At 41.7% G+C, this 16,910-nt stretch overlaps 2 protein-coding genes across 16 annotated transcripts in view; both read right to left on the bottom strand.

Moving 5' to 3' along the window:
• Window positions 1–16,910, bottom strand: part of RABGAP1L (RAB GTPase activating protein 1 like) — a 251,950-nt gene that overhangs the window by 148,888 nt on the left and 86,152 nt on the right. The gene's annotated exons all lie outside the window — the stretch shown is intronic.
• GPR52 (G protein-coupled receptor 52) lies at window positions 9,881–14,588 on the bottom strand. 2 transcript variants are annotated; one of them, XM_009672707.2, is made up of 2 exons: window positions 13,715–14,588; window positions 9,881–12,830 (listed from the first exon to the last, which is right to left on the bottom strand). In XM_009672707.2, exon 2 carries the CDS (start codon window positions 12,637–12,639, stop codon window positions 11,554–11,556), a length of 1,086 nt encoding a protein of 361 aa, XP_009671002.1. In that variant the 5' UTR covers window positions 12,640–12,830; window positions 13,715–14,588; the 3' UTR covers window positions 9,881–11,553. The 2 variants fall into 2 exon arrangements, with proteins under 2 accessions (XP_009671002.1, XP_009671004.1); XM_009672709.2 differs by having other exon boundaries at window positions 13,960–14,588.

Here is a 16,910-nt window from a genome sequence, read left to right as displayed (position 1 = left end):
GGGTATATATAAGGATGCAATATATATGTGTATAATTAATAATAAGCTAACATGCATTAAAGGCTGCAAAAATGCTTTTTGATGAAAATATTACAGTTTCCTGACTCTTAAACTGAAATTTCTCTGTGTATATGAGTGTAAACAGTGCTAGGAGGTATGAAATGTCTGTTGGTGGCTACGCCTCCAACCTTCAATGTTTTAAATTACCAGTAACATGACTAATGTTACCAAAAAAACCAACAGACTAGAACAACATGAACCAAATATATACCTGAAATTTCAAAATCTGTTGCATGAGAATATTCTTTTTCAAATAGAAAGGACATACTTTTTGGTCCCAAAATAATTATTTTGTAAGGAAGGAAAATATAAATTCCCTGGGTCTTGCTAACTTGCGTGTGTTCGCTTACATCCTTCTACAAGAACATGAACAAGACATTTTCAGTCATGCAATAATTTAAACATTGACACTGCAAGCTACAATTTTGTCTGACATTTTCCTATTCTTTCAGCCTCCTGAGTTAATAGACGAGAGGAAGATTCATGCTAGCCTGGAGGTTCAGCACTGTGCTGAACTGCAACACAGGAAATCAACACTGAGCATAGAGAATGAACTTTATGATTCAGCCAGTTAAAGACAAGGCACTACAGTTTATACAAAGCATTAGGGAAGAAAAGACCAAAACCATGCTTGAACACCTCCTAAGTATTATATCCGATTCACAGAACACCACTACCAGCACTGGTTTTAAAAGAAAATGAGATGCTATTTGGGGCAAGCCAGTGTTAACTGACCTAACTGCAAAATGAAAGGAGTAGGAGGAAACCGTTCTCTTCTCCAACATCTGGCCAGAATGTAGGATCGTGGAGACACATCGACAGGCACAGCAAACTACCCACTGTGTCCAACTCCACAAATATATCAACCCCAGGCCTAGTCTGAATTCCAATTTTATTTCTGAATGGCTAGATTTCACCATGTAAACCAATGGCTGGACTTCAGGACGCTAATGACATGCTGCTGATTAGCAGTGCAGCAACACAGCCATCCCCCATCCTTCCCTTGTCATGGCTCATCAAGATATTTGCCGCGCTGACCACGGGATACTGTTAGCAGCATGACTAACACCAATGATTTCCGTAACACTTCAGAAACACCAATTAGTTGTTGGGAACCCATAACTGCCATCAGCCACAGCAGGCAGATGTGGAAACTCCCCCAAGGATTTAGTCCCTCCTGGATTAGAGTATTGCAGTCTTTGCAGCGTTAGGGACCTCCATGTCATTTATCGTGGCAGTTAGACACCATAAGTTTTCTAACAACACGATGAGGCAGAGTTGACGCCTTGGACGTTTGCTAAATCAGCTAGCCCTGTGAAGGGAAATGGGACGTAGCCACGTGCAGGCAACCCTCCTTTCGCGCGCTCGCTTTTCAGACAGAAAAAGGCTTTCATGTTATTTAGAGAGGGTTAAGAAGCCTCTTTTTGCTGTGGACCATCTAGAATACTTGCTTGCGGAAAACTGCTCTTAACTATTATAATTACTCCCCCCCTAAAAAAAAGTTAAAGTTTTTCCCCACAACTAGCGACACAGTGCCCTACACCCCTGCTGCGGCTGCGCTCTTCCAACAGGCTTTTTGCCTCGGTAGCCAGAAAAGACGGGGACGTTTGTGCACACTGACACTTCCGTTCTCCCTGCCACCTTCCACATGCATGCACACAAAGATGCACAGTCATGGATGTTTATTTTTCATTCTGTTTTATTCATAAAAAACAGTGGTTTGTGCATTCTTTTCCTGACAGACAAAATACGAAAATAAGTATCCAAGGTTAGTATTCAAAAAGTAACAAGCATAGAGCAAGGCAACAGCAGGCACATAAGAGCAGACCTTTCAGGTCCCCCCATAGTTCCTCCAGCTTTAATACTGTCTGCAGCAGTAGCTAGTAACAGATGTCTAAGGAAAAGGATAAGAATAGGACAAACATAGAGTGACAGCTTCCCCATTCAAGTCTCCCAGCCTCTGGTGATTTGTGGCATATGGTCTCCCAAGCTAGACGTGCGATGACAGCACATTATACATTATTCCTCCTTGAATTTCTCTGAATCACTTTTTAACCCATGCCAGCTTTTGGCATCCACAGTGTCTTGTGTCAATGAACTCCACAACGTAACCACACATGGTGCAGACAGGTACTTCCGTTTGTTTTCATACTGCAATCTCAATTTAAATTTCTTACACTGCAAGAGAGACAATGAGCAATTATGCCCAGTTGATCTTCCCCATGATATTCATGGGTCTCTCATATTCCCCCATACCTTATCCTTTTTTAGGCTGAAAAATCTTAGTCGCTATAATTCTTCTTCAGAGAAGAAGAGTTCCTTATCTTGAAGGCCTCCGCCATTCCTCACAGCTCTTTTTAGTTGTACTACCATGGACCAGAATTATACGCAATATTCGAGATCCAGACACACCATGGTCATGGTGGTGATGCTTTCTAATAGTTCTCTTTACTATTCTTATAAATACTAGTATCTCAGCGCTTTTCTTAGTCAGTGACTGCATATTAAGTGAACATTTTAAACTGGGAAAAAAAAAAAAAGGGAAAACTTCCTAACAGGGAACAGATAAAACTCATTTCATTACTGAACATTTACAGTAAGGGCCGCTTTTCTTCAGGACCAATATTTACATTTTTTCCTTGAATTTCACCTACCGTCTGAACTGGGGACCTTTCCCAAAATAAAGTATCAACAGGCATTCCTCACCCACATCACATTTCAAACCTCCTTTCACCAACGTAGGAACTTTTGGGGATTTTTGTTTTTTACTAGAAACAGAGTACCATTATTGCAAAAATACTTTGCCACCATTTTTATTGTGGTAATATTAAAAGTTAGGCATTATTAATGAAGTGAAATTCATAAAATAAGATGACCAAAGCACAATTGTATCATAGCCACCAACTGTCACGGACATATTTTTGCCCTCAGCAGCTTCCCAAGCCTGGCTAAACCAGCAGAAAGGAGTTGCAAGTGTGTAGGGACAAAATGGAGAAAACCTTCAGCTGCACTTAAGCAGACTCTCATGTATTATCATTAAAGTCAACAGAAATACTGGGAATAGCTATAGCAACATAAAGTACCTCCATAAATCGCAACCAAAATGCTGATTCACGACCAAAAAAAGAGTTTCTTTAGTTAGTAACATTTACAGATAGAATCAGTAACAAACAATATTTTAGTCCCACAGAAGCAGCTTGCTTTTTTTTTTTTTTTTTCCCCTATTTAACATTCTCAGATGACAAACATCCACAGAAAACATTTTTGCAACCTTGAGGAAGCCAGGACACCTAAAATCTACTAAACAAGGAACACGAAGAAGCAACTTCTTTTAAGCACAGTGGAACATAGCCTAAGTAGATTTTAAGAATAGATGTATTTCCTTTGAAGGGCATGACCCTCCTAATAGTCTCATAAAGGCTTTTACATGAGTCAAGTAAAGAAAACATTTAAGTATCTGCAGAATGGAGATTAGTTTAAAAAAGGAAAAAAGACACGCACACAAACAAAAAAAACCTCAACCAAAACAAAATTACCAGAGATCGAGTAAAGCACAGCTGGAAATGCCCGACCAGCAAAGGAAAATAATTAATTGGTCGTGAGTTCCCAAGACACTGGACCGCAGAAGAATACGGTCTCCCAAAGAAACCTGCCTGAACTGAAAAAAGGTCATTTGTAACTACAATTAAAAATCTAAGGAATAATTTAATTATGGTAGCATGTAATCAGGTTTATATTTATTAGATTTCATGACTTATGTCAGCTTCATGAGCCAACATGTGTTATTACCTGGACAATATTAAGCAGTCAGTATTAGAGGGAAAGTCGGTTCGGATAATGGGCTTTCATTCATAGTCTATTTGCAGTTTTGGCTTTGGTTATTTTAGTACGCACTTAGCACTTATCTGACTCTAGCCACAAAGCGATCCCCAAAGCCCTCGAAATGAAGAAAAATATACCACTAAAACCTTGCCATTGTATGACTGTTCTCCACCCTTAAGTACGCTCAGTTGCATTAAAACACATGACACAAATTGCAGTGCCCCATCCAACCTGATGATAGTTCTATTTTCTTCTGAAGATCCTGTTCCTCTATCGAGGACATAGATGAGAAAGAGAATCTGTTCCTGATCTAATAACAATTCATGACTCCTAGTATCCAGATCTCCTTTTTTAAATTACTAGAAATTTCCTTATCATTAAAACCCCTAATCAACAAGCTCTGCAAAAACTTCTTGTTGAAGAAGTTTAAGACATTACTGCCTTCAACCGTCCATCCCGTTCCTTCTGCAGGAGACTAACGTCACGGAGTACAAATGTGAAAAGGAAACACACACGTGCTCCAGCCACCTCAGGGCACTGTCCATCATACAGCCCTACGCACTGAGAAAAGGAGTTTGCACTAAGCCGCCAGACCAACCGGAAACAACGGAGGTAGAAGGAGGTGAGGTGAGAGACGGGCACGCTTTGTTCTGCTGCCTCTGCTACTGGAAAGGTAAACGTGTAAACCACCACAGGTTTAGTGAGGGAACACGAACCAGACATTTACGTGGCGTGCCATATTGAAAAAGATCTACAGGAATTTCAGCAGGAAACAGGAAAGTATGTGCATTCCAAAACGACACGGTTCGTATTTGACAAACACGTGATTTTAACAAGGATGTGAACACCTAGCTCCACAACCTAGTCACCCTCTTGCAGGGTATGTCCACCAAAAGGCACAGTTTGACCCACGTTCATTTGCGGCAATAATTTTTCACGCAAGAGATTTGGAGCAGTTCATCTGAGGAGCTGTCAGCTCCCTTGCCTCGATACACAGTTCCTATGCTTGTTCTCCCACAAGAAAGCAGCTAATGAGAACCTGAGCGTTACGATCAGTTAATAAACACTTGGAACCCTGTGGGTACAGCGGATGTCTGTCGTGGGTCCAAACAGCTTTTCCTGATCACTGAAAATATCATTTGCCCATTTACAAGTCTAAATTTAGATGTCAGACAAGGAGAACTTCTAAATAATACACGCACACACATAAATAATACTTGAGAGATTATACACATACTAGAAACCTTCACTGGGTACAAACACTTGAAGATTTTCCTACCTAAAGCGTATGAAATTCAAAATACTTACAGCTTCTACAAATAACACACTTTGTTTTCTCCTAGGGTAGTATAATGTTTTCACCATTGGTGTGAAATGGTGAAATGGTGTTTTCACCATTATACTTTCCCACTATCCCATTTTTCATTTAAATCCCCCCTAAAATTGATGTCTTCCACAAGGAAAAGAATTTGTGGTTATTTCACTAACATACAGAAGAAAAAAAAAGAGTCAATAAGCATACATATTTCATTTAAAGAAAAGAAAGAAGCCAAAAGCAATACTGTCAGCAAGATGCAGAAGTGCCCTCCCGTGACTAATGCTGACGGGCCTGGGCTCCCTCTTCCCAAACTGTGCGTTCTGCCACTTCTTCTAATGCCGCTGGTGGTAAAACTTAGATCACAAGCTTTAAGGCGGGATCAGTGTGGCATACAAAAAGTAGAACCTTTTTCCCTGGTAATCCGTGCCCTTATAAAAGTTACTTGTGAGTAGAATCACCTTTTTTGGCTCCAATTGAGTCCCATGGTGGTTAAGAGTAAACAGCAGAGGCTTTAGCATTTCTGTCACATTCCTCTCAAGAGGGTTAAGCTTGGTAGCGGATGGCATAAGACTGTGATAAAATCCCAAAGATCCTCAGGCATTTTTACTGCCTGAAATTGCTTTTCCTAGCCTCCTGTCAACACGGCTGAAAGCACTAAGGTTTCCTTATATTCACCCTATCCTTCACAGCACTTTGACAACGGAAAAATCCACAGAAATTAAGGATGTTAAAGCAAGATTAGTTTTTGCTACTATTTTCCTATGGGTATGTCAGAGAGCAGAGCCATTTGCAGCTTCTCCCCCATTCAGAAACTGTTCCTTTAGCACTTGACACTCGTGCAGCTCAGGTCGTATTTTCTGGAAGGATTTTCCTAATATCAGATGGAAAAAAGGAACTGTGTCATTTAAGAGCGACGAGAAAAATCCATGAGTAGGAAGTTATCTTAAATAGCCTCCTAAATTGCTTTCACCCCACTAATCTGTAGGAATGACATAGTCTTTACAATTAAAAAAGCTTAATGACTGCAAAGATCTACATATAATTCAGTATGTAGTAAAAAATAAACAAACTAACTAAACATATATTTCAAAAAAAAAAATCAGATTCTACTTAAATGCCATATTTGGGGCGGACAAAAACCATGCAGTCTTTGAAAAATACTGTCTTTAAGCAACATTGCAGGAAATACTGCAAGTGACGAGAGAACAACCTCAGTGTGATGCTTCCTTTTCTGAGGAGCCCTAAAAATTAACCAGCATCTAGTTAACAAAGTCATGTCTGTTTTGCCATTCAAACCACATACATTAAAATATTTTATGGAAACAAACAAAAAAGCAGCGCAAAACAACCGTAATTCAGATCACTAGGAAAATGATGCACCACTCCTCCCATAAAACAGCCTACGAAAAGGAGAGGGGGAAAGGGGTGAATAACGGCAAAGGCTGAAACTTCTCCTTTTGGTGGCACTGACAGCAAAACGGAAAGATGTGAAAATCAGCTGATCCTGGAGGACGGGTGGGGAGGCCACTGCCACCTTCACTGACATTGTGCCCCCTCAGCAATTTTGGCCTCAGGAACCTCTGGCACTTTTCCTTGGCAAGCGAGCTCCAGGACCATCATGTTGCTAGGCACACTGCAGCTGATTTTTGAGATTTATTAAAGGGCTATTCCCACAGTGAGCAGAGACATCGGATCCTCAACATTCAAACAGCAGCATTAAAAAAATCCATATATTTATTTGCTTGGCTGCAACCCTAATATGGAAAGATAATGTAACTTCACGTTGAGAAACAACTGTGCGGCAGTATAAAAGCTGATGCATATCCCATCAGCTCGATATACTGCTGAAACAACTTCTGTTTCTATTCAGATGCCATTTGTCATATGCCAGATAACAAGCTAATGAAATAGCTAATCATAGCTAACCATTACATTGATACACTTTTTCCAATAGCCGATTTCTGATATTGACTGGTAAGCTACTTTACAAAATATATAATTTGGTTTTCTGAGTGTGAAATCTAAACATGACTATGGATATTCAGTTAGCAAACGTTAATGAACTAAAAATATTTGTAAAAACAATATAAATGCCGTTTATAAAAGATCTTCACAATCCGTATCTATGAAAGGTACCTCAATAGAGCGTAACACTCCAAACTTTGCACTAAAGGAAGCGCAAAGATTTTGCACAAAAACCAGCTTACCCTGATGCCTCATGCTTCTCCAAATACAATTACAAATTGGCTTTGTAAGCAAAAATGAATAAAATCTTACTATTACACAGTCAACATTTATAACACAGTGCTGTGCTTTTTGTTACTGCACTTCTCTTTCCTTTTACAGGATAATATTTTAAAGAGAAATTCAACCTAGCAATTCCAGAAAATAAGGAAGCACGTAGATTTTGATAAGGAAAAAACTACTTTTCTGGTAGCACTTTAGCTGCCACTACTTCTTTTTTTTTTCCCTGTCTTTTCCTTAGGCTGAAGACAGGAGGTTTCAAAAATATTTATATGATTGATCTCTACATAACCTCTGTTATACAAGTTTTCAAGAGAAATATAATGGCACAACAATCTACTTGCACAAAAGAGCTTTGCACACGTTTGTTTTGCTTACCTGTGATACATACCTCTTCAATTTAACCTTTTTATTTAACATTTTACCCATAAAAAGCTGGGTTTTTTTCTCATGACTGGATATTGTTTTAAAGAATCAAAAGTTTCCAGCGCCTCCCTCACTGTATCAGTATATGGAGAGACTTTATTATTACAGATAATTGTCAAGAACGATCTGCTGAATGAGTTGAGACTGTGGATTTCTTTGATTAGCGTCAGCTCACGTATTTACTAGATATTTTATAATACATAAAGGTCTTCAGGTACATGAAAGTGGGACGTTACTCTTATAACATTTTTGTGCAAGAGATGCAAGCTTTAAAAGTCTCATTCCTTAACCTGATTTTCATACAAGGTCATGAGGCTATATATAATGGCAGAATGAAAATCAGAAGTGATGAATTGGGTGACTGAAATTTCTATTGGGCTTTCTTTATCCATCAAAATGTCCAGCCCTGCAGTTTTCAGTAGCACCAGCTGGCATCTTCAGACAGCATTAATAAAACAATAACAATCCTTCCTTGAATAAAATTAAAAGTAACGATTTTAGAAAATACTTTGAAAAATGAAACCCACTCACTAAATCTAAACATTCATGTGACTGCCTACTTTTATAGGTCAAATTTTGTCCTTGAGAAGAGCAATAAGGAACGCAGCATTTAACCGTGGTGGGGATGTTTAATTTGCCAGATTCCAGGAGGCTCAGATTTACAGAGAACAGTGTGATTTTCCAGCAATTCAAATTTAGGATCCAGAGAAGCAAATCAGCACTCTTACATTCACATAAGCTATCACACTTATGCCCAAATAAAAGGAGAAAGAAAGCCCTTACGTGCAGAGTCTACATGTAAGACTTAACGTAATGTAAGTTTGTATCTCCAGAAAAGGAAGAAGTTTAAAAAAAAAAAAAAAAGGGCGGGGGGGGGGGAAGAAGTAAAGGGAACCTATCATTTGTTTGCAGGGCAGTGGATTTCTACCCCATTCACTCCTTTTCCCTACAGCCTGAGGGAAAAGGAAATCTTCAGTCCCCACCGACAGCTCCACAAGCTCAGCACCATGGTAGAGAGAAGAGTATTGCTAACTCTGCCCTCTAGGGCAGCGAGCAGGTGGGCTGCCAAGCGTCCCTTCTGCTGCAGCCTCTTCCGCGCGCAGCTCCCTTTCTGAGCTCCCGTTTGCAGGCAGTAAAGCTTCAAGTCGCGGTACATCAGCTCCGTTTGCTGAGGTTATACAAGCCGGGTTCAACTAAGGCACTACGAATACAAATGAGTTAGCTTGTGCATTTGTATATACTTGCCGTTACAGTACCACACGAGTAATAGATCTACTACCTTCACGTTGGGTTTTCTTGTTTTTAATAAAAGGCTTGTAAAACTACGAGTATGTTCTAGAACTTCACTCGAATGCCAGGAGGTCGCACCGACACTTGTTGCCAGGAATGTCGACAGAGAGCAGGAGCGGGGAAGCGTCCGAGCGCGGAGCGTAGACGCAGAGCTACTTCACCAGTATGAAACCAGGGTAGACGTGGACTTACTTCTTCACTGGTATGAAACCAGCCCAGGGAGTTGTGAAAAATCAGTTATTTCATTGTTCCTGGACTAATTCTCGCACATCGAAGACCTACGAAGCAGGAAACTAAACATAATGACAAAACTACATGAGGTCCCAGTCTGCAAGAAGAGCCAGGGTTACGTAGCCTCAGAGAGCAGCAGTCAGCCAAAGAGAGCCTTCTGAAATACACAGTTAACTTTTCAAAACAAGGCAACACACACATTCCCGGAGAGGGGAAGCAGGACGAGGTATGCGCAAAGAATACCACTCATTTTCCGTAATATTTATCAGGGATAATTGTCAGCAACAGTTCCGCTTAGCTGGAGGAACGTTCCAAGACATATTTCAACCTGCTTTCAAGACTGTGCAATGTTAGAAACCGGCATAAAGCATTACAGACAGCAAGTAAGCAGCTTTTAGCTTTGGATTTTAGCTAGTTCATTCTCAAGTTCTAAGCCAAAAGAGCTTTCAGAGAGACCAGAGCATAACATCAGGGAACTAAAGCCAAGGCTGGTTTTGATAGACATGATACTACTTTATTCCATTGTTTCAGCTTTCTTACAATTTTAAAAAGGTACAGGGGTTCAGAACCACCTCAACAAAACAAAGAGTACATACTTCAGGGAGACCTAGACTCAAACCACAAGTGTGCAAATGTGGTTAGCTTCCTTTACAAAAAGTAATAGGCACAATCTTTACACACACGTTTTGGTAAGAGAAGGAATAATAGTGCAGCGTTAAAAGGCACCAATGATCTACAATTGGGCCTTTCTTAAAAGCCAATAACCATCTAAGAAAATTACATTTGGTTCAAAAATAATCATTTAAATATTTCATTTATTGGCATGCATCTGAACCCCTGGCAATTTATTACACAAACCTAATGTGCACCCTTGCAAAACAAAAATATGTAATCGGTGGACCTGAAAGTCAGTTCATTACAAAAGGAAATACCGAAGCTCCTTGCCTGTATTTAATACTAGACTGTCTTGTGCACCTCCTCCAAGAACGCTTGTCTAACAAATATCTATTCAACAACTGCACAGAAGTATTTCTCTTAAAGTAAGTGTATTTTTTAATCCTGTAGCACTGACCTATTCCATGTGCTATGAAAACATTAGGCACAGACCACAAATTACTTTCTCTTTTTAAAAAAATACAGTATGTGCAAGCTAGGTTTACACAAAGGATTGGCAGCTACAACTGTAAGCTATTTAGACCTCCCAAAGAAAAGATTTTCTTATTTATTTTTAATTTTCTAAGCAGTGATGCACACTGCTGTACGCCATTATCATATTTGCATTAGGAGATTATCCGGGTAGCCGATAAAGGAAAAGCTTTAGTACACCCTAAAGGACACTACATAACACTGTGTGCTAATTTAACAGGATCAAGAGAATGAAAGACTGAAGAAGTCGTTGAACACGGGCGACTGCGCTTACTCAGCTAGTCAGAAAGGGCTATTTCTTTCTGCAGAAGAGTGATTTGAAACTCAGTTTGCCCTGTAGGCACCCTCAAACTAAGCCACTTCCACGTGATGAAACCTAGGGATGTACAGTATGGGAAAAAATGGAAAATGAGAGGGAGCGGTTTTGTCAAAGTTTTACCAAAATGTGCAATTTTATCAAAAGCATCATGCCCAGTGCCTGTTTTATGCATTGCGGATTATTTGTACAACTGAAAAATTGTACAAGACGTGAGCAGAGAGCTGATTAATAATCTGCAACATCTACTGTAAGTCCTCAGGAATATAATTTATGGATAGCCACTTACTGTGTTGTTGAGTTTCCTCTTAAATATATTTAAATTCAGAAGGCTACAGTATATTCTGACACAAAGATAATAAGACCCCTTTTCTACAAGGGGAAAAATATAAGGTAGTAACTAACTAATTGATTTTACGAGGAACCTCCTTTGATGTGCTAGTTATTTCATGCCCTTTGGAAGATCCGAGTCCTGACTTTCTTCATCCTCTCTGCTGAATTTGTCTCCTTACGATTTCACAAGAGCTATATTTAAGTTCAGTGACCCCTCTTACAGCAGCCTTTTCCGTTTCTGAAATCCCTTTTAAACTCATCCCTACTCTCAGAGCAAACTATTCAAGTAAGTATTTCTGTTCTGGCAAGTTTCCAGATATATCAAATACTATCAAAACTCCATGTTTGATTACATGCATCAGTGTTTTTAAATAGAGCAAGAATTAGCCCGTTTTCTTGGTTTAGGGTCCCGTACATCCCTGTCTGTTAAACACATACAAGAAGAACACATTGTCTCTGACAGCCTCCGGAGTCCCAGTCTGAAAACGCTGTTGGAGAGGCTATATATCACACAGTTGCAGAAACTATTGCTTATAGCAAGCCAGGTTGTTAGGAAGGAAAGTGCTGGATTTTCCAACACCCTCGAGCTCTCCAGCAGAAAGTATATGATATAAGGGAGCCACAGCATGTAGAACACACTGGTTATCCGAAACAAAACCATGGCATAGCGGCGATCAGGGCTGTGCCCAGTCTCCCCAGCAGCATCCACTTCATGGCTAGGAAATCGAGCTCTCCGATCATTTATCTCTTTGGTGTGCTGCCGGCAAATTTTAAAGATGTGGAAATAGGTGAAACATATGACAAAGGCAGCAGGAGCATATAGTAAGCACACAATAAAGCCAGTGAAATAGGCATTAGTTGGCCAGGAGGTAGCACACCATTCAAAAATGTCTCCGTGGTAACCAGGTTTTCCCCAACCAAAAAAGGAAGGCAAGAAGATCAGACAAGAGTATATCCAGATCAAAATGATGCAGATTCTCAAGCGACAAGGTGTGACCAGTTGATTATAGGAGAGAGGCTTTGTTATAGCGAGATAGCGATCCACACTGATGCAAGCAAGACATGCCATAGATACGCTTTTCAGCACAGAGATGATATATCCAAAAACTTGACAAGTCAAGGACTCGTGGACACCTGTCGAATAGTGAAGCAGTGACAGAGTAGGAACCAAGCAGCTAACTCCAACAAAAAGATCAGCATAGGCCATGGTCTGAATAAAATAGCTGGTGGTATAATGATGCAAAAGTGGAGCACAGTGAAAAACAAATATAACAGTTAAGTTACCCGCAATAATTAAAAACGTTAGCAAGACAATAACAACTGTCTCAAGGATACAGATGTCAACTGCATTGTAGTGACCAAATCCAAGAGGGCAGGAGAGGTGCTCAGATATGTTCATAACACTAGCGCTCACATTCAGAGTCCTCCATTCAATCCATCTGGACTGGTTCATGTTTTACGATTAGGGAACACTGCAATCTGAGCTTTAGCGAGCAGATGACCTGCTTAACAGCAGCTAAACTCTGCTTCAGCGTCTCACGATCTCTCTTTGTAGACGCTGCCAGTGCTTACATCTGACAGGGTTACAGTCCCATAGCTGTTGATGCCTCCTCAGCATCAGGGCATCACTCTGGCACACCTTAGCTTTAAGGAAAGAAAGAAAGAAAGAAAAAGAAAGAAAGAAAGAAAAAAAAAGCCAGAAAGAGAAAGGCCACTGATCAGCTTCTCCAGTGCTCTCGACCAATCTTTAGCAAACACAAGGCACTTCTAAAACAAACAGGTACTGTGAAATACAGAAATAAATACTGAAGAGACATTTTCCTTTCTCAGGGAAGGAGGGGGGAAAATCTGTGACCGTTTATTTTCCTGAGAAAGTCAGTTACTTTGGAATATAACGGGGCGAGGGGAGGGGAGGCGTAATCTCAGTACAACTCGGGTTTCCCGGGCCAGCAGTTACCGGAGGTAATCTTTCTAACGTCTCAATTTAAAATCACAGAATGACTAGAGAGTAAAGGAAAAAGTTCATTGTATCATGCTGTCTTTTTTGGCTCCGTTCAGGAGATGGTACTCTGCCTTACCCACGCTATTCATCAGAAAGGTAAGGAAAACATTTTTGTCAAGGTTAATTCCAATAGACTCACCACCATTAGGGTATGAATAATGAATTTTATTTGGAGGGAGGGAGGCGGGTGGGGGAGAAGGCAGATTTGTCCTCTGACTCCCAAGAAAGAAAACATACATCTCGCATACAATGAGGAAGATTGTGTCTATGCATTTAAAAATGAAAATAATTTAAGAATAAAATTTGGAGACTTAGGTTAATATTCACAACTCCTTCCGACAGTTATAGTCCGTCACAAGTTATTAATGCCAGAAGCATAACTCAAGGTCCCCACAGACAAAATAAATCCTCTTGCATTTAAATTTCCGGCAATGGTAATTTAAAATTATCTTTGGAAACTATGCCATTATCTGCTACAGCGGATGAGTACACAGAAGTTCATAGGTATATCCACGACATTGCTCACCTCTGTAGCAACACCTGAATCATTTCACCCCCCCACACAAGGGGAGCAGAAACTTCCATCTGCATTCTGCTGGGAAGCTAATGAAATGCTGATTTGCCTAGAAAAGCTGCCATTGTTTACTACGCCGTTATTCAGCTCCGTCTTCTGGCGAGTTTGGGGCTTTCTGGTCTTACCAGATGATCAGCATAATAAATAACCGTTTTAAAAAAAAAAAAAAAAAAGTTCTTCTAGCAGCAGGACATTACCTTGCTTATTTTATTTGCAGGTGCGGAGCAAGCGTACTTTTAAAGGGAAACATCTTCCGTGTTCAGTTTTAGGTAAATGCTTCATTAGTTCAGGAATCGTTAGGCAGGTCAGTAAGTGTATACAATCTTGTTTTCTGAAAGGCCCCTAAAACGTTATAAGCATCTCTAATCCTGGAGTTCCTGAGACTAGCAGGCAGGCGGTGAGAATTAATCAGTCCACATATAATGATTTCCAAGGTCATTCAGATATTACGCTGGCATTCGCTCCAAGTCCCTTTAAAAGTACTCGAATCTCTCCGACGCTTTTGATAGTCCTTGCTGTGCCTCCAAGAGGAATTTCACAGGCTAGAAAAGACGATTTTTCTTCAATTCTGTGGCAGCCGTTTGACAGAAAGCGTTCTTTGCGGAGTTCATTTCCCGGCGCGCATCACCACGCTGTACAGAAAGTCCTTCGGCTCTTCTGACAGCCCCGAAGATCTCCGGCTGCCCCTTCCCTCCCTCCGTCCGCAGGCAACACCGCGCCTGACAGATTCACGCCTCCCCCTCGGTCCCGCTTAACGCGGCGCGGCGCTCCGGCTCACCGACGCGCATCCTCAGCGGCTGCCGCGGAGGGGCGGCCGGCCGGCCGAGCAGCGCCGGCGCCGCGCCTCCTCCTCCTCCTCCTCCTCCTCCTCCTCCTCCTCCCCCGCCGCCGGCGGAGGCGGGCGCGCACCTGCGCCCGCGCCGCCCCCCGCCGGCCGCTGCGGCGGAGCCGGCCCGGCCCGGCCCCCCGCCCGCAGCGACGGCCCCTTCCTCACGGCGGGAGGAGGAGGAGGAGGCTCGGCGCTCCTGCGCTCTCATTCAGACAGCGGGACTTGGGGGAAAACCTCCACGAAGCGGGCTAAACGCGAAAGAAAGAGCGGCTTGAAAGCCACAGCAGTACCCCAGCAAGCAAGCGCTTCAGTCGGCTCCAGTGTGCGGCTTACTGTGGACACCAGCGTCCTTCCCTAATTAGAAACGTTTAGGGAAACCTATTGTCAGAGCACTGGTTTCGCATGAATTGGTCGTAGATTGACCGTAAACATTTAACTCGATTACATACTTGCCACAGTTGGAAATTTATTTTCTTAACAAGGGCTTAAAAGACAAAATTAAGGCCCTCTAAAAGTTATTTACATATTTCAGAATTTAAAAAAAAAAAAAGAAAAAAGAAACACTCATCTGCAACTGGTTCCAACAATGTACCAGCTTCCCATGGTTTCAAGAGATTTCAAGCGTCTTTAAATACAAATACGTATGAGTAACATATTGTTTTCCAAAGCGCATACTTCTTAACCCAATTAACAAGTTTCCCTAGTGGTGCAAATTGATGCTGTTACTCACTGATTAAGGACCCAGCACTTCTGTTTACTTGCTAGTTCCTAAAAATAAAACAAGTAACAGAAGTGCAATCACAAAAGTTATCTCACACACACGCTCCATACGCTCTTAGGCACATGGAGAAGCAGCACACTGCGATATGAAAACACCAACCACTAAACAATATTTTGGGCTACGGACAAGCAAAATACATCCGTCAGGCGTGGTACCACAGGGTTTAACAAAATAAGTCATCAGAAACCACCGCGATCCCAATTGTTTCGGTTCCACGGCAAGCCCCTGGCAAAACTTGGCTAAGCTGCTCCCAGTTAACAGGGCGTACTGGGAGCACAGCCTGGAGCAAGCAGCCAAGGCTGAATGACAAGTCTGTAGCAATCAGGACCCAGCACTGAAGTGAAACAGCAGAAAATGCATCGGGGCACAAGTGGTTGGCAATAAGGTAGCGGTGATAATCCCAAATCCTTCTGCCAAAGGACTGAAGACAAAATAAAAATACTTGCTTGCTCCCATACCTCAGAACTGCAAATGGCTGCAACAAGTTTTAGGACTGAACGTCGCCTTTGGGCACAGCTCTAAGCGGTATCTGTCTGTGCCGCAGGCAGCGCGAGGGGAAGCAAGTTTTATTCCTCCTCTTCTCACTCCTCCTGAGAGGGAGGAAAGGGACCAAACAAGCGCGTGCAGAGGAATGGCAAGGAGCAGGACTCCTGCCTCCCTCCCAGGCCAGCTCATGGTTGGCACCAGCCAAACACAGGGCTGCAACGTCTTAAAATGAACGTCAGAAAGCCACAAAGACACGACGCAAGCCAGATAAGCCATGGTTAAGCCTAAAATTAGAGCGGACCGCAGAAAACTACAATCTAAGCATATTTTACTTGGTACAGATTTGAATATTGTTAGAGCTACCACTGCCGCTGTGTCACCCTACTCAGATCCAGCTGATTTACAAAACCTCAGTGCCTCTTACTGTGCATACAGCGTGCCGAACTCTGATAACAAGCGCTCACGTCACCCAGGGCTTGCACAGGGGACCTGAATGCTGCTGACCAGGTAGGCGAGAACACGGATAACAATGGCAAACCTCTGCTGGCTGGTTCTCCACGCAGGTGAAAATGCTTTTATTCCATGATTTATAATTTCAGTGACTAACTGATTCAAAAGTAAGGGAGTTTGACTGCTTTCTTTGTGGAAATATGAGTAGACTTCCCTTACTGCAAAAAAGCCCCGCTGCAAGCTGCCAGGGACTTCAGCTAGCACCTTAGCTACCCCCAGATCCCACCGCACTGTGGCATTTTCTAGGAAGGAAGCAGCGCAAGCTGCAACAGACTGACTGCACTAACTTGGGCTGGTTTTGACGTACATTTGGAGGCAAGTGAAAATTAAAGCAGAAATCAGCTAGTCCTAACAGAGCTCTGCAATTCCAGGCAGAATTTTACAAGATGTGGCAATACTGAAGTTTTGTTTCAGAGGCAGCATATTAAAAAACTACATGGAGACAGTTGTCTGTAGAACAGGGGCATTTGACTCAGTTTTAAACCAAATGTACTTCAGGATTTTTTTTAACTGTATATAAAGAAAAGAAAGTGAGAAAGAGA

Source organism: Struthio camelus, chromosome 8 (genome assembly GCF_040807025.1).
Source record: "Struthio camelus isolate bStrCam1 chromosome 8, bStrCam1.hap1, whole genome shotgun sequence".
Classification (NCBI taxonomy): Eukaryota; Metazoa; Chordata; class Aves; order Struthioniformes; family Struthionidae; genus Struthio; species Struthio camelus.
The sequence above is the reverse complement of the archived record's forward strand: the minus strand, read 5'-3'. Positions and strand labels throughout refer to the sequence as shown.

Excerpts from the sequence above, each read along its gene's own strand:
- GPR52 (XM_009672707.2), bottom strand. The coding sequence starts at position 12,639 with ATGAACCAGTCCAGATGGATTGAATGGAGGACTCTGAATGTGAGCGCT.